At 43.1% G+C, this 20,218-nt stretch overlaps 1 protein-coding gene across 1 annotated transcript in view; it reads right to left on the minus strand.

The window, feature by feature from the left end:
• The window catches only part of MAP4K4 (mitogen-activated protein kinase kinase kinase kinase 4), a 162,052-nt gene that overhangs the window by 78,455 nt on the left and 63,379 nt on the right, over positions 1 to 20,218 (minus strand). Inside the window, exon 3 of the mRNA XM_039714422.1 lies at positions 5,092 to 5,148. Coding sequence (XP_039570356.1) covers positions 5,092 to 5,148 — 57 coding nt within the window. The remainder of the gene's footprint in view (positions 1 to 5,091; positions 5,149 to 20,218) is intronic.

Here is a 20,218-nt window from a genome sequence, read left to right on the forward strand (position 1 = left end):
TTAGGTCACTTATCCATTTTCCCCAATTCACATTAAGAAGTGATTCCTATGAAACACTGGAAGGCCAAAGACTTTTGGTAACCCTAGTGACTCTAGGTTTACTTTGGCTAACTTCACAGTAAGTACTGCCACAGACTGGTACACAAGTACTTTATCAGGCAGCTGCACTAAGCCAGATCAAGCCAGGTAAAGCACATTATTCATATCTCTGCACTAAAAGGATGGCCCTTATTCAGCTTCTTCAGGATGGCTTGACCCAGTTCTGTTGCACTGGGCCACAAGGATCTGTATTTCCCAATCTTCCAGAGTGAGACATCAACTTTTTTTATTTTTTCCCCCTTCAAATAGATCAAAATCCATGCATTGTCTTTGAGTTTTCATGGGGAAAAAAAGGAACATCCATAACAGTGCAAACTTTTGGTTTGGCTTATTATGTCATTTTCCCCTCATTTTGTCTGCTAGTTTATGTAGGAACCTATATTTTTATTTAACAGCAGCTTTTCTGCAGACTGCTTTGCGGTGTCCTATGGAAAATGGACAAATTATCCATATGATTGTAGTTTATGTAGTTTATCCTATGGCCATGTAGGCCATAAGATACAGACTCACAACAATGCGACTTTCCTACTGCAAAAGAAATAAGCAGTCAACAGAGTAAGGAAGATGGCAATGAGTAACTCAGGGAACCTTTCCTGTCTAGGTATGGGAGATGTGCCACGTTTCTCTGCAGGCGTGGAGGCTTTGGTCTGAGGTTGTTAATTTTTCTGCAGAGGACACACAGAAACAGCAAGACAGGCAAGCACTAAAAGCAATCCAACTTCTTTCATAAATCAGCAGGATACAGTATCCAGTTGTTTACTTAGCATAATTTTACACAGACTAGATTGAACAAGTCATGAAACACTGGGCACAAGAGCTGAGAAATGCTGCTATTAAAAAAGGCATGCGGAAAACTTTCCCAAGGGATGCCAAGAGTGTGTGTGGGAAGAGGTAGGAGGAAGAAGCAGCAGCGTCAGGGGTTATAACAAACAGAAGAGAAGCAATTGTGTTTTTCCCTCAAAATCAGTTACTAAACTTTTCAAAGAGAAAAGCATTGCTGGAAGCGGAACACAGGAGCGACCCTGGAAACAACCGTGCAGCTGCAAGGAAAGGCTCCAAAGCAGTTAAAGCAGAGTCAAGCTTTAGGGTGTAAGGCAAGTTTAACAGCTTGGATGCAGGCTGATTTGCCAAGTAAGCTTTGCTAAGGTTTTAAATGCTGTTTGCTTCACAAGAAAACAGATTCTTGTAAGTAAACAGGGACTGATAAATCTTGGGAGTCATGGCAATCTTATGGTCATGGAAACCTAACAGTATGGTCAGTGAGTGGAAGGGATCAACATGGACTGAACACTGCCTTCTCCAAACCCATGTCACAAAAGGAACAGAGACCTTACAATAGAAAGATTAATGACTGACTACATATAATGCCTCCCTCACAACAAGCATGCAGCGTGAGATTCATCCTACATATGTAGATTTTGTAAAACAATTTTTAAAGCGTGCATATGCCGACAGCTTGCACTGTTCCCCTTTTACAGCCATTGGGCTCATTGCAACAAGAATAAGAACGGCTTTCCATTGATGAAAACTGGTGGGGTTTTTGGTTTTATTTGTTCTACAGTCCAGTGAAATTTTTTCAGCCTACATGCACTGCAGCTTTGCCGTTTGAAAGTGAAAAGAAGACCTACCTGTGCACCATCCTGTAGTGATACCTATGGATCTTTAGGTCTTACAGTTCCATTAGTGCTTGCTTTAGTGCTGTAGATCTAAAGATCAGTAAAGATCCAGTCTTCTAAGTATTTTCCTTATTTGTTTAGAAAGGAGGAAAGTAGAAGATGCAGGGAGGTTTTATGCACATCAACATCCCCCAGTGTTTCAGGCAGCAGAACTAACTAGTCATAATTTATTCAAAGATCAAGCTGATAGGCTTCAGCCCACCTCTCTTCTCTCATCCTTGCCACCATTCTTTTCAAAATTAAAATCTAAAGAGAAAACCACAAGAAAAGATGAGAAGGATGAAGAGCACTTCCACAGTGCCATGTGCACTACAGAGCTCTAATATTTCTTCCAATGCCTCGAGTCAGAGGTTATAATACCTCATTTTCCTCATGCCAACCAAAACATTTTAAGGAAAGCCTTCACTCTGACTTTGACATCCCTCCTGTGCAGATGATCAAAGCTTTACAGCCCAGAACTGACATAACTTCACTGATCCTGAGCAACGTGTGAATTGCAGAATCATGGCCTTGAAAACTGAAAATCTGGGGTGTGCCCACAGAGCATGCCAATACATTAGGTTTTCTAATTTGTTAAGCATTTGGCAAAACAAGCACTGGATCAGAGGTATCCCAGAAGAAAGGAAGTCTTGTGTCTGTTCTCAGTTCAGGTTAGTCAGAATAATCAGATATCCCCCATGGCACTGCTTGAATTTAAGCAGAAAGGCATAACACTGCCAATAAAACGTGCACACAGGCACAAATCACCTACAGCTTCAAGCAACCACTCATCAGAAAACCACAATTTCAGTTTTGTGAAAGTTTCCACTCAAGCCTCTTTCTCCATGGGCATGGATACAGTATCACCATTAGCAGCTCATCTAACTGTAGCTCTTAAAGCAGGCGGAGAAGGTGAATTTGTGGCTGTGGTTCCCTCAGCATTTCTTTTGGAACAGTGCTAAGGGTGGAAATCATTACCCTTTCTGCTCCCATGTTCACTCCTCCCACTGTCCCCATAAGTTGTGGCAAGCTAGGACCAGGATGGACCTGCACTGTTTGCCAGCAAAGGAGGTGTTCATGAAACAAACCCTTGAGGAACTGAAGCTATGGCTTGAGGATATGGCTATCTCCAGCAGAAATACCAGTATGAGCTACTGCCCCTTCTCTCTGATGGCCAGCAGTGGATCTTTTCCAGTATCATGCCGCCCTCTTCATAGCAACCACATCAGAGTATGCAACATCATGTGCTGAACTCAATCAATGAACCAATACAGGTTATTTATAACCAGGGGAAGGAGAGGAGTAAGAGTATTTTAAAACTGGAACCAGAGCCTGTTCACTGATCCAGGTCACCGCTTGACCCCAAGGCAGCTGTGCCGGCACAAGTGTTGGGAAACGGGCAAGGAACCAGCGAGCAAGGCTGGGCAAGAACATCCTACAGCCACATCTGCCCCTGAGAAAATGGTACATGCAACAGCATCATCCATGCCTGGTGTAAAAAAGTGGACTGAGTTAGTACAACTTGGAAGAATTTACACATTTTTAGTCTCTGTGAGTTCTTTTCTTTGAAGCAAAAACACATGAGCTCCACTGGCAGGAATGACAATGCTTTTAAGCTGCATGGGGCTAGCTAACATCTCCAAACTCCTCCCTCTGACTACCCTTCATCCCCTAAAAGCATTGCACTTGTGAGATAAAAGACAGTTCCAATATACAACTTTTCAAAACTAGACAAAAATTACAATAAGTTCCAAAACTTAGTCCTGCAATATGAGCTTAGCTTATACTACAGACATAGTAAAGACAGCATTTTTCAACTGTCTTCCTTTTTCTGTGCAAGCTCTCTGTTACAACTGTTTGTAATTAATACATGCTATTAAAAACAGAGGGAGTGTGAAACAGAGCCAATCTGAGTATTATGGAAGAAGCCATTGTCATGCACAGTCCAGCAAGCTGCCCTGTGTAAAACTGCTGCACAGATGAAAACATTTGCTGTGCAAAGAACATTCACTGTGTGTCAATATACCTTCATTCTTCTTTGGTTTCTCTGCTTGTTAACTGCAGCAAAAAAGCACTGCCTCCTCATGAAGGCAGCCTTTGGAAAACTTCAGCTGAAAATTGATCTTTATCAAGCCATCTAACAAAAAAGGGAATATCTAGCTGCTGGCAGACACAACAGCTGAAGTTAGAGAGCAATAGTCACACTGCCCATCAATCACTAGAGATTCAGAGATAAGACTGAAGCCCTATCAGTTGACCTAACTCCGTCTCTTGTTTTCCTCCTCTCCTGCCTGTTTACCCATTACACCCCACCACCCATCCAGGACCTTGTGACCAAGCCCATTTTTACTTGTTGCACCTATACCCACACTAAACTAAAATATTTTGCAGCAATATCCTTGCAGATGTTTTGCTTGCTATAACCATCATGGCCAAAGACCCCCTGCCCTGTACAATGTACATACATTAATGTAAGTATTCCCCCTGTGTAGGACTGAGGAGCTCAGAAGAATATGACAGTTTGAAAAGGCACAACCTCTCTACAGAAGAGTTTTGCAGATATCACATGGGAGTGTCTCATTTGATTTTAAACTGGAGGCTGTTAATTTGTGAATGGAATTCTACATACCACAAATACAGTAACAGGGAGAAGCCCATGCTTTTCTTCATCTGTTTTGAAAACTTAATTTAAACTGATTGCTTTTTGAACAGCATAAACTGCAAGAGGCCCAAGGATTCAAATATAGGCATATATTTTTTATTTCTTTGACTGGGTTAATTTCCCTCTTTCCCATCTAAAGCTCCACAGTAAATCCCCATGGGTCAGTTACTATAACTACTTTACATTGCTGAATTCTGTTAGCAATCTGCTCATCATTCCTGCAGATGTTTCTGCTTTTAGGCTTCTTGGAACTACAAGGGACTCATTCCTTTGAATAAACATATGCCCTTTGTAGGCTGCAGATGTACCAGGGACAACACTGTCCTCTACACCACCTCACCTTCTTTTTTGGTAAAAGTAAGATGATACTTTCCAGAGAAAACAAGTGGGAAGCAAGCAATCTGAACTTTTTCCCCCCTTCTAAGACATTTCTGAAAAGAGAGTGCTACATGCACCCATATGCCCTGGGACTGGACAATGCAATCTGTGGAGGCCAAACGCCCCAGCACACAGAAATCTCAGGCAGATAGACTGGAGAGGTCAGGTCCTGTAAGCAGAGAGCAAACATTCACATACAAGGACCGTGCCTTTCAACAGAAATATGATGTAAGCCTTATACCATCTCATTATTAAATTTTACATGTTGCTAATAACGCAGAAGGTTCTTCCACTCACCTCAGTAACGTCCATGACTTTGATGGCTGCCAGCTGACCCGTTTTGACATGGCGACCCTGAGTAAGACAGAGAGAGAATAGTCAGCACCAGCATCTCACCCATCTCTTCAGCTTACACAGAGCAAAACACTTGGACAAGAGTTCCAGTCACTGGGTTTTCCCCAGCAATGCTGGACCCTTCTGATACTTCCTAGGAAATACCACAAATACTCTAGATGGCTAAAACAACAACAAATTTAAAATGTTCCTCTTCAAATTTTAATATCCATTTCTTTTTCTCCACATTAAAATGATGTTTATCAAGTATAAACAGGTTATATTCACAGCTTCCTTTCTGTTTACTTTAGCAAAGCTCATCAGTAATGATAGTTTATTAACATGCCAGAATAAATTCCACATGTTGCATGTTTTATTCATATGAACAATACCTAGTACACAGATGATATATTACATGCTTTACCTAGTAAGCATGGTTAGCCCATTATTAGGGCTTTCTCACTGATTTGGTCTTTCCAAATAAAAGAAGTAGGGTTTCTGCAAGGGATGCATCAGACCTGCAAGAGCTCTCTCTGCTTGTCTCACAGTGGCTAGACAAGAACAGAACATCATCTCCCTTCAGCTACACCACAGTAAGGGTACAGTTTCTCAGTACAGCTGGAGCTGACTTAATAGATCCCAGCTCCTGCAGCAGGGAGCTCCTACCCTTCCTTCCTCTGCCTCCTTCCAGCCTCCTGTCACATATTTCTCCCAGGAGCACTGAGCTCCTTCTGGCACTCATTGTATCATATGATAAGCTGATTGAGATCACTAAAATGGCAGAAAGTTAACACAGAAAAAGCAAACTGTGGGGTGGGGCAGGGGATTGCAATCCAGGAAATTAAACTGGTTTGTTCTGCAGAGAAAACAGAGCTGGAGCCAGGAGGATGCAGATCACAGGGCTGGGAGGCAAGCAGCATGGCAGGCCCCTCCAGCTCTGGTGGACTGTAACTCGCCTCAGCTGACTTCTAACAAGAGCCTTTTTCTCTCCAGTGTATGTTTACATGAGGTAGAGACATCAATTAGCTGTTGTGTACTTTTTTTTCTAAACAGGCACTTAGAAATGGTCCCAATATTGGTATTTTCCAGCTCTCCACTTAACACTCAGCAGTGTTACACCCAGGAGACTATCTTAAACCAGCCAAACAGCCCAATCTCCCAACCACTTTCCCAGGCACCACCTCCAAAGGTTCTTATCTGCATCAGTCAAGCTCACTAGCAACAGGTATGCCCATTAAATGTCTTCACTTTTATCACAAATAATGATAAGAACACAACTGAACATTTAACTGAAGTCACAGTTCCTTTATTTCTCTCCTCAGCAATTTCTGAGTTTCCTAGGCAGAAACCTATATGATGGACATGAAGTGTATTTTTTGCCTAGACTAACCTCTTTACAGGGTCTTTTGAGATTGGCACCCCAGAACTGAAGCACCCCAAACCACTGGTCTATTTAGAGAAATCCTGACCCTTTCACACCTTATGATGCCCTCCATGGAGGCAATGGCCAGGCATTGCCGGTGCATTCAAAAGGACAAAATGCTGCAGAATTCACTGCCTCAGCTTTCTTCCACAACTCTTCTTGTGCTTCACTCTCCCCCTTACTAACGTGCTTTCTATAAATACATTACTGAGCTCAGGCTTTTGCTTGCTCTGTAAACTGGCTTTACCACAGGCATTTCTTTTTACAGCTTGGTCTCAAGCTGGTTTTGATTTTGAAACAAAGTTAAGGGTCGTAATGTGTGCAGTAGCCAACACTGACCTCACCTTGACCTTACTACTCCTTGAACAAAGTCTTTCAGCAAGCCCAAGAGACTTCCAACTCCAATTTCCCACCCTGGACTTCTGCCTAATGACAAAAGTCTGTGGTCTTCTCCTTCAAGACTTATCATCCCACAAGGAAGGAGGGGAAAATGGCTTACACTGAGGTGGAAAAATGCCTGCTCTCATCTCTGCCCCCATTTTCCACAGCTTTGTTGAAGGAATTTGAAAGACCAAGGACATGGGAAGTACAGTTTTAGGTACAAAAAGAATATGCTAAAGATAACAGAGAAACAAAGACATCTCTGAAGAAAAAACCCTCACAACACTACGGAGGTCTGAACAGAGAAACTTTTTTTAAAAAGCAGTGAAATACAGTTCCCCATTCACTCTGCAGCAAAGTGGAGGTGCTAAAATGGTGGCAGAATATACTCAAGCAAAAAATGTGGCATGCAGAAGAGCAAAGTAGCAGGACAGGATGCCATTTTCACGGAATTTTTACTTTATTTGTCTTTTTAAATCTACTAACTACTGGTGGGCTTGCTATTTCCAGAGAGACATCTAAAATTTCCCAGTGCTCAACTTCACAGCTTTTCTGAAGTCAATGTTCCTCCCTGTGAGACTGGCCCACTCAGGATGACTAATGTGCACCAGCCCTACCATACTTCCCCTGCAGCTTTACGGGATCCTGCTGGTGCCTCCACGAGTGTCCCTATGAAAACGGGGGCCAGCTACAGCAGAACACAGCCACTGCTCATGTTTCACTTTGCTTCTTCTGGGAGAGGAAAAGCTTCTACATAACCCTCCTAAGGGACTGAAAGCAAGGGAACTGCAGAGTGTGGGAAGTGTGGTCTGCTCAGTATCCCAGACCAAATTTAAACCCTGGTCACTTCAGAATATTGTTTAAAATTACTCCAAATACCCTTTTCATAACGTATGGAGCACTTATACTCTAAAAATCTACAACATATGGGGAGGAGGAGGGATGGCCTGCATGACATTAATTTATATGGGAGAGGTAAAAACGACATTTGAAGCCACATTCTTTTCATTAAAAATATTTTCAGAGGGCGGGAAAAAACAAACACCACAAGCACAGCATATAAGCATGAGCAGAGCATTTGTTTGTTTGTTTATTTGCTTAACAGCTCTGCTCAAGAACAGACCTGTCAAACTATTAGCATGCTGGTATAATTTTGTTTGCAACATGAAATGGCTAAGCATTCCCATTTTGGAAACCAATCGTCAGATTTTCACGGCCAGCTTTTGCTTTGGAAAATTTTGTCAGTGTTAAAGAGAGTAATAATAAAATTGCAATGTGGTTGAATGTGAAGAAAAAAACTGCAGAAATCATAGATAGGAGAAACCCTCTGAACTCAATCTCCTGAGATTAAAATTTATTAAAATTCTGCTCACAGGGCACTTTACAAACACAGTAACCATCAAGGCTCCATCCAGACACCCCATCTCAGCAACACCTCTCCACTGGGATAAGATTTTTCATGCAGAATGAGGCCTCTGCTTCAGTGCAGTGTGGACACACGGCCCCTCAGGGCATGCAGGCGTCCCTGTCCCCATAGCAAGGCAGAGCTTCTTGCAGCTTTGTTTCTCCAGGCAAATTGTTGGCAATTACCATCTAGATATCTGAAAAGCTCTGCAATATTGCAAAATGCAACCCATGCTAACTGAAACAGCAGTTTCTTAAAATATTGCTAGGCGCCAAATATCAGAGGCTGAGGATCACAAGACACTGTCCCACAGCCAGAATGTTGTGTGGATATGAAATGTGCAATGAAGACAACAGCAACCTAGAAGGATCTTTGTAAGCTAAGGTGACTGTCTCCAGAGCCTGAGGAAGCTGCAGAGGTTTCTTCAAATAGTGGCAGCAACAGGTAGAAAAGGCTACATCATCCTGGGAGTGAGAGTTTGCCTCTTACAGGGTTTCAGCATGGGAACCACAAGAAAACATCAGCACTGTCAGCTGGTCCCCATGGAAATGAGCCTGCCAACACATTCCCTTCATTTAGACCACATTAAGATGTTATTCACCAAAATTTCAGAACTACTTCTTGTTTCTTACACATTCTCCCCACTTTTCTCTCCTTCATTTCATGGTTCTATTCATATTAAAGCACTTGCTTTATCCTCCCAAGGAAGCAGCCTAAGAATATTTTTAAGAGTGCTACTTGTACTACTGCATTTTTAAATGGCCTGTTGGGATGAGCAAGTCAATGGAATTGAGACTGCCAACCTCAAATCTTGTCTTCTTTCTTCTCATACAGATGACTGCAAGTTCATATACATAGAGCTGTAGTTCTCATCAACACTGCAATACTGCAGCATTTAACTGGATCTTAAACTGAATCCACTACTTAAGCACATTCCTAGTCATGTCTGAGAGCAATATGGTGTTTATTTCTCATCTCAGTGGGCTTTATGCATGTTGAAAAGCAGAGGGGCAAGGGGAATCCGTAGTAGACTGCCAAGATCTGCAGAACATTATAAATTTCAAGTCTTCCCACACCCTCCAAGCCAGTTAATACACCTACTTCTTGCCTCTTTCTTCCTTTGCACACGTTATTACTGTAAAATTTTTAGTTTAGAAAGGTTCAAAGGCAAGTGGTGTTATGTGCTGTTTCTCATGGTGCTCTTTTTCTCTTGTGCCTTAATGTTATCAAAGAACTATGCAAATTAAGTGCAAAAAAAGTTCCATCAGCTAACTCACCTCTTTTCCTTTCCCCCCCCCCCCCCCCCCCCCCCAATTACCCAAGATATCAATGCCACAGTAATGTACTCTCCTACTAACACAGTTTCAGACCTGTGTATTCACATGCCTCTGGGAGACTGTTCCTGGAAGCTTGCTCCCCAGCTAAATGGCATGGAAGCAGCATATGGGGCAACACCACACATTAAGGAAGGAATGCACCATTTGTGACTCATTACTTGCAAGTTGGGATTATCCTGTGCACTGTACACAATTAAGTCTTTGGTAAACTTCTCCCAGCTCTCAATATTCTATGCTGACAGTTGTAGAAAGAAGAGGAATTGATTTGAAATAAACAAACAAACTACTAATCCAATTTCAGTTGCCACACTGCACACAGAAGCAGCAGATTTAGACATGCCATCAAGTGAAAATTCCACAGTACCACCTCTTAGTAGTGAGTGCTGTACAATGCCCCTATGGCAAACGTAACTTTCCATTTCACTTCTCATTCAGTTGACTCTTAACTCCTACCAGCCTGAGGCAACAGGCCATGAAGCAATACTCTGGTATTGGGTCGCACGCCCCAGTGCAATAAATGATAACTTATTATTCCAAGGCATGTTTACCATCAGTTCTTTCTGTCACTCAGCAACATAGAAAGCAGTAAACTGATCAACTTTGCATTGTGAAAACTTGGACTCTACATGGCATTTCTTTCCACCTCCTGAAAAGATCAGGTCTACCCTGTGAAATGCATTGGGAGTAGTGCTTGTGGAGGAAACAGAACATATTTTTGACACACAGAAAGACAGAATGGCACAAAGTGAAAACAACCTCCCTGAGACAAACAAAAAACTTTAAAAAGAAATAAATAATAAAGTGTTCTTAAGCAAAAAGTCTACCTAACTGCATTTGTAGCCAAAATTATGCTGTTTCTACTGATATAGCATTCTAGTAATCATATGCTCCAGCAATGGAGATGAATTTGTAAACAAAAAGGATCATGTTTATCTGGCATGAAAAGTACTTCTAGAATAAAAATGAGCAAAAAACTTGAGTACAAAAACCTGGAAAATCACTGCAGAAATACATCCTGTTAGATGACTTCTAAACCCAAACCAACGAGAGCTGCTAAAGACTGTCACTGTTTAAGTCAAAGACAGGACAGAGCTCTTGTGTTTTCCTTCTGCTAAATCTTGACATCAAATGCCTGGAAAGCAAAACAGAAAACAACATACTCTCTATCCTGCTTTTGATATCCACAGACTCACTAGCTGCCTATTGAAGAAATAATAATGACAATTTACTCATGCATAGTACTGCATTCTGTGAAATAATGCACAGAAAGATACACAGTTATTATCGGTTTTATTCTTCTGGGGACGGAGTGAAAAGATGCTTCCCACTAGGAAGAAAAAAAAGAGAGTTCTATTCACTGAGTTTTCACTTTGATTCCTAGTTTTGTGGTAGCTTTCCCACTGTGAAAGATGCTGGATATACATTATCAGAGGCATTTCCTTCTCCCAAACAGCTCATTGCCTAAATAGGAAGAAAAGAAAGGGGAGGGGGGAGAAAGGATGGTGGGGAAAGCATGGCAGAAAGCCACAATCTAACTTTCCCAGGATAACAACAGGTCAACTGCAGAGCTCAGTCAGAAGGCATCTCTGCTGGCCCCCAGCACACTGCCCAGCAGCCCACCTCCCTCAGCACACCCACCAGCAGGAGATGCTTTGGTCTGATGGGAGAAGACAGAAAGAGAACTGCAAAGGCAGCCAGTTCTCTTGACAATTCACCTGGAAAACAACACCAATTCCCCAAAGAGCTTTGAAAGATTTGCCTGAGGCCTGACTTCATGCTGGTTTCAGTTCACAGCCACTGAAACACTTCACCTGGCAATAGATTAAAAAAGATAGCAAGAGAAGGGGATGTTACAGGGGAAGGGGGAGGGTAAGAGGAGTGCAGCTGTGTAGTCGAAGACTATGGACGGTCCTTTGTTAATCCAGTCATGTCAACTGCAGTCCATTCAGCCAAATGGGATCCCTTCAAGACTGCACATTTCCTGACTCAAATGGGACAGAACATTCCCCTACCAAGTGAAGGCTACAGATTTCCCTGTTTTTCATCCCTCAAATGCCAAGCAGGAAAGGCTGACCAACAGGGACCTGCTGGCAACAGTGGCAGCAAGGCTGCCATGCGTTTTCAGTCGAGACCACAAAAACTTCAAACACTTTTTGAAAGATATGCTGTGCTGAGTGCTGCCCCTCTGCCAGACACCCCAGCCATCAGCTGGGCGCTGCATCAAGCTCTGCTGCTCTGTAGGTGACCACCACAGCTTCCTGCACCACACACTAGATATGCTTCTTCTAAAGGGACACTTGAGCTAACTGGCTTGAGACCCCAGCCTGAAGATACCCTCTTCAAAATCCATCCTCAAAGTCATCATCCCATCCCATCCCAGTCACCACCATGCCGCATCCAGATTTAGCGACCTTTACTGAAACCACCATCACTCATTTTCTCTTAGAATAGAGTCTGCACCCTCAGCTGTCCAAAAAGAGAAGGACTTTATTAACCCTTGCATTTCTTTCTTGGTTTTAAACCTTCCTAGATTTAGTTAGCACACTACTGAAAAACACACATTAAAAAAAAAAAAAAAAACTAAAACAAAAGAAAATAATTAAATCAGAATAGAGGCATACCTCCCACATGGACACAGTTGGCTTAGAGCACATTTGGCTTCCTTTGGAAACATCAGCTAAAATCAGCTGGCCCCCATTCAAACAAGTTCTTCACCCTACCTTAATGGCTTTACCAGTCACAAAACACACCCTTCCTAACACCAATTTGTCTCTCTGGATGGTCTGCAATGGTCTCTTTTAGGTAGAACAATTTCTTTCTGGCAACTATAATTAAAAATGAGCCAGATGAAGAACATCAAGAAAATAATTTATATCAAGATTATAAAACATGTACTTGTAGATACAAAATTACATGGTCTGTTCATGCAGACTGCTACTGATTTCTCATCTTACACCTTGACAGGCACTTTCACCACAAAACGCTTTCCACGGAGTCTTGACCACTGCCTGAAGGAGCAGCAGGCCCAGTTTGGTGGCATGGCCATAGCAAGTCCCTGCAACAGGGACTGTGTTACTCAGGCTGAAGGGAACCACCGCAAGCGAGCAGAGCAAGCCCTGTGCCTGCCACACGGCATCAGAACCACCCAGCGTCACTTCAGAGACGTCCAGCACCACACAAGGTTCCTACCTCAGGCCAAGCAGGGCCCAAACTGACCTACCAAGGTCCCCACATGAGTGGACAGAAGCTTTAAAACAATACAGGTGCTTCTGCAGCCGAGAGATGGCAGAAAAAGGGCAGTTTCTCCATCCCTTCTGCAGAGTGACATCAAAATAAGCCTGGGTGAAGAAAGCCTGGGGCTGGCTTCTCTTTGTTTGACTGCTTTTTAAATGAATTCATATTGACATCTAATCATCACCCTGGATGAGCAGAGCTTTCCAACTGAAAGGAGCAAGTGACACCTTTTGACCAAGACCCTCTGCATACCCAGGCAAGTCTGCACTCATTTCACTTTGTGCACACTCGCCACCAACTTGCAGAGAAACCACCTCTTTGCTGGGCACATCCCTTCAGAAAGAGAGGGCGAGATACCCTCAACAATTTTAAATATTTAAGCACTGAGTACAGAAAAGTGCCACAAAATATGTACTTTTCTTTGGGGAAAGAAAAAATAATAATCAAACCCTAGTTAGTCCCTGCCCTTCCAAGCACCACTGCTGTGGTAAGCAGCCTGCATTCTGGTGAGGCATTGTCAGAGGTCATCCACCATGACAGAAGGAAAAACAAGCCTTCACACACCCTACCACCCTTGTTGCATTCTATCTACTGTAAAAAAGAGACCTGCTGCAAGAAATGGGTGACAGCCACTGCCAGGCAGCAAGAGGTCAGTGTCCCTCCCTGGGCAGCATCCAGCAGTCACAGACAGCAAGTGTCCAGCTATGCTGCCTGAGGCACAATCCTGAAATGTCCAGCAGCCCCCTGGAGAGCAGCAAGGAGGGGTAATAAATGGAAATCAACTTCTTCTTTTATTTCAAGAATGCTAAATGGATGGGGCAAGTGTTTTGGAAGGCACAAAACCTCACTGTAAATGCAAAAGACACAGTGGGAAGGAGAAAGGGGGAACTATTGCCTTTGCTGCTTTTTATTTCACTTTTTACTATGTTTTTGGGGTTGCTGCTGCACAGAGGATCCCAACACACACTGCCCTGTGCAGCTGTCCCCATCAAGAGCCCCACCTTTTGTCTAGCTGCATCACAAGATGCTAACAACACAGGACATGGGGAGGAGCTGCTAGCTTAATATTAACGAGGGGCAAGGGGAAGGGAACTATTTCCATGTACACCTTCCCAGCAGAACAATACAGCTGAGCAGAGCAAGGTTATGTAACGAATTTTATTTCAACATGGTTGAAATGAGAGATTTCACATTGGCAGCCTTAAAAAAATTTGCAGCATTAGCATTAAAGAAGGAAAGTTAAACTCTTAAATTAACATTTATTTATTTACATATATATATATATGTGTCTGTGTATATATATATGTGTGTGTGTGTGTGTATATATATACATATATATATATATATAAAAAAAGTAAGTTTCAGTCTAACTGTTAATACTTCTCCAGTGCTATCCTCCACAACTAAAAGGGCTGGAATTGCATGGTTTTGAGCTTTTTGCTTCTCCTACTGAGGGGAGACACTCCATCAAGAGTTGTGGGTCCCTTCCAATTCAGGATATTCTATTATTCGATTCTCTTTCCTTCAGCCATTACAAACACCATCAGTGCCAGTTTTAATTACATCTCCTTGCCATCCTGGACTAGGAAGCCAGAATTTGCCAAGTAAAAACTGCTGAAACCAAAATACACCTTGTAGAGCACAAGGTATACTGCAGGAGGACTAAAGTAAGAAGCATTCTTGAAAAGAATGGGGACCATGCCTTATACTGTAACCCCATACATAAGAACAAATTCAGAAATATTTTACCAGGTTCCTTGCAAGCAACATTTGGCCTAAAGTTTTATGTTTTAATTAAATGAGGACTCGCACCAGGAGACTATTTCCACCATTTTTATCTTCTGATAACCTGCCAAGTACATCTGTGATTCTAAAGGGGGGGAAAGAAAAATCCAACAACCTTGTCCTTGAGAAACTGGCTGGTGGCCAGCGAGTGATCTGTAAACAGCTTTGTGTCCACAGAACTATTTTCAAATACTCAGGCAGTATTTTCAGACCTCAAACTATTTCTGCTTTGTCAGCAGGAGTTTGACTCAGAAATTCAAGCCTGTACTAACAACCCTTTCCATACCAGAGTCAGTAACAACAACTCCCCAGTCTCAGCAATTAGAGAGACATTTATTTATTTATTTATTTATTTAGCTAAAGGACCAAAATAAATGCCATTTCCTCTCTGTTGCTACCTGGGTAGCATGTAAGTTGCATTCCCAAAGTCTGTGGCAAACATGTTTATTACGTGAAAGGGCCAGATGACAGAAAAGCCATTATGCAACACATTCAGCTCACAGGTTAATCCATGGAAAAGAACGGCATTAAGGAAATGGAGGCTGTGTGTTCTCTAATAATGATTTTTTACCAAGTACTCAAGAACACACCAAGTGCCTCACAAAAACTAGTCAAAACATGTTCACCACTCTTAAATAATACACTCCAGGCTTTCACAGACCAAGCTGTGGCAAACAAAAAGGGAAAGAAATTCCGTGGGAGAAACTGCAAAGCAAGGCTGCAGTACTGCTGCCACTGCAGTTGGTCCTTACCTGCCTTGCTGCGAACTCAGGGTACAAATAAAACACAGATTAGGCAAAAGCTATTTTGGTGCAAAAGGCTTTTTTAGGTTTCTTTCTACAGGAAGAGTCAGCAGATCAATACCTGGCTTTGAGCCTGGTGTCCCCAGCAGATTTTGGGGGTTTTGGTCATTGGTTAGTCTACATGACTGCAGGCCAGCTGGCAACAGACAGGGTACACCTTTCTCAAAGGGAGAACAGGATCTCTGGACAGCAGTTAACAGGGCTCATTTAAAGAGCCTCAAACTAGGTTTCAAAGTGGAAAGGGATAAAACCAGAGTCACTAGATAAGCCTGGGAGAACCATACCAATGTCTGAGACAGTGTGCTACCAAAGTCCTTCAGTCTGCTGTCTTGGTGAAGGCTGCAGATGGAGGTTCATAGGACAGCAAAGATGGAATGGGTTACTGGTGTTTTGGAAAGCACAGAAGTATCCTCAAAAAAATCAGTAACAATCAGAGCTTTTCCCCATGAAAAAGTGGCAGAATTAACTGATCAACTGAAGCACATCTACATCAACGTACACAGCACGGGCAATAAACAGCAGGGACTGGAAGTTGTCACACAGCAGGAAAACTATTATATAGTTCCCATCACAGAAACATGGTGTGATAACTCATACAACTGGAGAGCTGCAATGGGTGGCTATAAACTGTTCAGAAGAGACAGGCAAGGAAGGAGAGGTGGTGGGGTAGCCCTGTGTGTTAGGGAGTGTTTTGACTGCCTAGAGTTTAATGATGGTGATGACAGGGTGGAGTGTTTATGGGATAAGAATCAGAGGGAAGGCCTAGGCAGATATCCTGGTAGGAGTCTGTTATAGACCACCCAACCAGGATGAAGAGGCAGATGAAATATTCTACAAGCAGCTGGAAGTCATCTTGTTATCACTGGCCCTTATTCTCATGGGGAACTTTAATTTACCAGACGTCTGCTGGAAATACAACGCAGCAGAGAAGAAATAGTCCGGGTGGGTCTTGGAGAGTGTGGAAGGTTGTAACTTCCTGGTGCAGCTGATCAAAAGTGGACAGCTAGGGAAGCTGCCCTGGTAGGACTGCTCTTTGTGAATAGAGAAGCACTGAGGGGTGAAGTGATGCTTTGAGGACTCTTGATAAAAGCAATCACGAATTGGTAACAAGTTTTCAGTTCTTGAACAAGTACGGGGGAGAGCAGCAGAACCGCTACTTCGGCCTGTCTGAGAAACTGGGTGACAAAGTCCATTGCAAGGGCAGCCCTGGCAGGCAAAGGGGTCCAGAAAGGTTGGACATTCTAGAAGATGGAAATCCTAAAAGCACAGGAGCAGCCCATCCCCATGTGATGCAAAACAAGCTGGCAGGAATAAAGGCCAGCCTGGCTAAATAAAGCACTTTGGGTGGAACTTAGAGCAAAAAGGAGAGCTTATGACCTTTGGAAGAAGGGGCAGGAAGCACAGGAATGTGCCAAGAAAGCCAACAGCACTCTCGCCCATATCAGCAATAGAGTGGTTCACACCTCAAATCCTGTGTTCTGTTCTGGGTCCCACACTATAAGAAGGACATTGAGGTGCTGGAGTGTGTCTAGAGAAGGGCAGCAGAGCTGGTGAAGGGTCTGGAGCACAGGTCCCCATAAGGACCAGCTGGAGGAGCTGAGGGTGTTTGGCCTGGGAAAAAAAGGTGCAGGGGAGACCTTATTGCTCTCTACAATCACCTGAAAAGAGGCTGTGGCAAGGTGGGGGTCAGTCCCTTCTCCTAAGCAAACAAGTGATAGAACCAAAGGAAATGGATTCAAATTGCACCAAGGGAGGTTTAGACTGGATAGCAGGGACAACTTCTTCACAGAAAGAGTGGTTAGGCATTGGTACAGGACACCCAAGGAAGTGGCGGAGTCACCATCTGTGGAGGTATTCAAAAGAAATGCAGATGCAGCACTTGGAGACCTAATTTAGTGGTGGACTTGGCAGTGCTTGGTTAATGGCTGGACTTAATAATAAATGTCTTTCTCAACTTAAACAATTCTATGGTTTTAGTCCCCAGCACACACATCTTCTGTAGCTGTAGGTAGGATATACACTGAAGTCTTTTTTAGTATTTCTAGTAACAGTTGCACTTTGGGAAAAATAAAAATCTCTTTTCTTTTCTCATGACAGCACAACACACACAAAACTATTATTCAACTCATGATCCAACATCAGCCATCCTGCAAACCACAAGTCACTGCTCTGGACCACAGCTGCCATTAGATGTAATATAAAAATTGCTAGTCAGAAAGGCCAAGCTTTTGGTTGTAAATCATTTGGTAAACTGGAACAAATAAGACAACTTACTCTTGCCCCAGACTGCAAAAGAGGAGCAAGGATCAAAATTCAGCTGAGGAACATGACTCATACTTTTGTAGCCAGTTATACCCAGGCAGTTTAGACCAGCATCACTATCCATGAAACCTCTGTAATACTGCACTGTCGCTGTTGCAGCTAGCCTGTAGTTGCCAAATAAATTTGGTCATATCAGACTCTCAAAACAAATCCTCAGATGAGGCAGGGATAGGTTGGATTCAAACCTAAACAGAGACTTCACCCAATCACATTCTATGCTAAGCTGCAGACATCTCACTGGTCAAAGAGCTGGACAATGTCACAAGCAGACCAATCAGCAGCTTAAACCGAGGTGTTTCAAACCCCCTGTATAAATTGGGTTCAAACAACAAAACTTGCTGTTGTCACACGGATCTCTGAGAGTGTGTCATCCCTGTCTCTGACCACCGAGCCCACATAACACATGCAGTATTACTCAAGGTAATACTGCACCACTTCTCAGGTGGCAAAGAGAAAGGAAGAACACTCCACCCACATGGGCAACAAAGTTGTCCCTCTGGCCCTGCAAATATCTCGGCAGCCATGCTCACATAAACAGAAGAGGCAGCAGGGGACACGTCTTGCTGAGCGCCTGGGCACAACATAAAGGAAGCAGACAGTGGACCAGCCCTGCTGATGACTACAGCAGGCTGATCACCTCTGGGCTCATCACCTTATCTCCCCTTAATACAGAAATGGGAACCTATAAACAGTTCAGATGGAAAGTCCCAGCCCCCTGCAAACAAAAAAAATTTCTCCAGCAATCATTCAGCCCTGACTCAGGAGCGCCCTACACACCCAAAGTTTCCATCCCCAGCTGGGTGGTTTCCAAAGAAGCAGTCATGGAAGATCCCATGTCTCTGCTGATACACTGGTGTCTCCAAGAGCAGATGCAGCTGACTGTGAAGGGTGCACCCAGACACATCTGGACTGCAGCACAGCTGGAGCCAGCACACTGCCTCCTGCCGCACGGCTCTTTGCAAAATAACCAGTCATCTCAGCTACTGCAGCTCAGAGACTGCCTGGAAACCTGCAGTACATTTTTGGTTATAAGTCACAAGTGCAAATACTGCTTAATCCCACCCAGAATTTAAACCTTAAAAAATTTTAATCCTTAAAACACTGGTATACATAATGCCAAAGCTGTAGCCAAACTTAATCTTTTACCATTTGTTCCACCACTTCCAACCTGACAAAAAGGATTGAAGAGGGGGGACTGGAAATAATTTTTTTTTTTTTTTAAGAGGAGAAGCCTTCCACTTTTTCAAGGTTTCTGCTCAGTCACTTTCCTAGGATACATGGAAGCCTACCTACAAAGTTTGAGCAACCGTGCCTGAAAAGCGACCCATCATTTAAACAAATCACCACTTGAATCTGGAAAACAGTTGTGTTAATCAGGTACTCCGACCAAACACTGCAGCCATGACCTAATTACATTATGTGGTATGGTGGTGCAGAACAGCAGTTCCTAGAATTAAGCAATCTTCCAATTAAGTGTCATGCACTGAAAACAAAATTAAATCAGCTGTGATGCTGCCCTACTACTTCTACTCCCTTCTCCCATCAGGGAAAGAAAACAAAGTCCTTTCCACCAGTCTGAATGTTGTGTCACCAGAAGGACTGGATTTCCAAGATGCTGGGGAGGGGTCTACACACCCCAAATGTGCCTGTCCCAAATTATACCACTATGAGGACATCTAAAACAAAGTAACTATTTTTAAATTTGTAATAAAACTGGATTTACGAAACTTCCAATGCTTTTAAAGTTCACCTTATAAATTTACAGCCACTTGTCTAATTACTGAAAAAGCATTACAGTTTATTATAATCATGTCTGCACTGAAAACATGAAGATGGAATGCTGGAATAGATTGCTCAATTATACACTGCACAGCTATTGCAACTGCTGTCAAAGTAGAATTCAGAACAAGTCCAAGCACTTGTTTTGCAAAACACAAGCACAAGCAATAGTTAACACTTAAAGCAATTTCACTGAACCGTGGATCACCAGGCAAAGCACGTGCAAGACAAAATTTAGCCAGAAGTGCTGTCAGTTATGGGCACACACATGGACAGATGCATGTCTATGCAAGTGTGGGGCAGCCCCATCAAACACACAGACAAGCCAAGGGCTGACTATGGTACCATGCTCTAAACCTGAGCATCAATGACCATTTCCCCACCCACATCACCTACTCTGAGTGAGAAGACCCCAATAAAAGTCAGAATCCCACCCCACCCACCAGCCCAGCAGGTGAGGTTGTTTCACCACACAGGGAAACTACTGACATTCAGGAACTACAGGGCACAAAGGAAAGGAGAACTGGATGCAGCCAGCAAAGCGCGGCCCTGGGAGACCCATCTCTAGCAAAGTTGTTAAACTCTGCTGGAATGCTGCTCCACCATCACTGAAGGTGAAAAA

Source organism: Passer montanus, unplaced genomic scaffold (assembly GCF_014805655.1).
Source record: "Passer montanus isolate IOZ18808 unplaced genomic scaffold, ASM1480565v1 scaffold3, whole genome shotgun sequence".
NCBI lineage: Eukaryota > Metazoa > Chordata > Aves > Passeriformes > Passeridae > Passer > Passer montanus.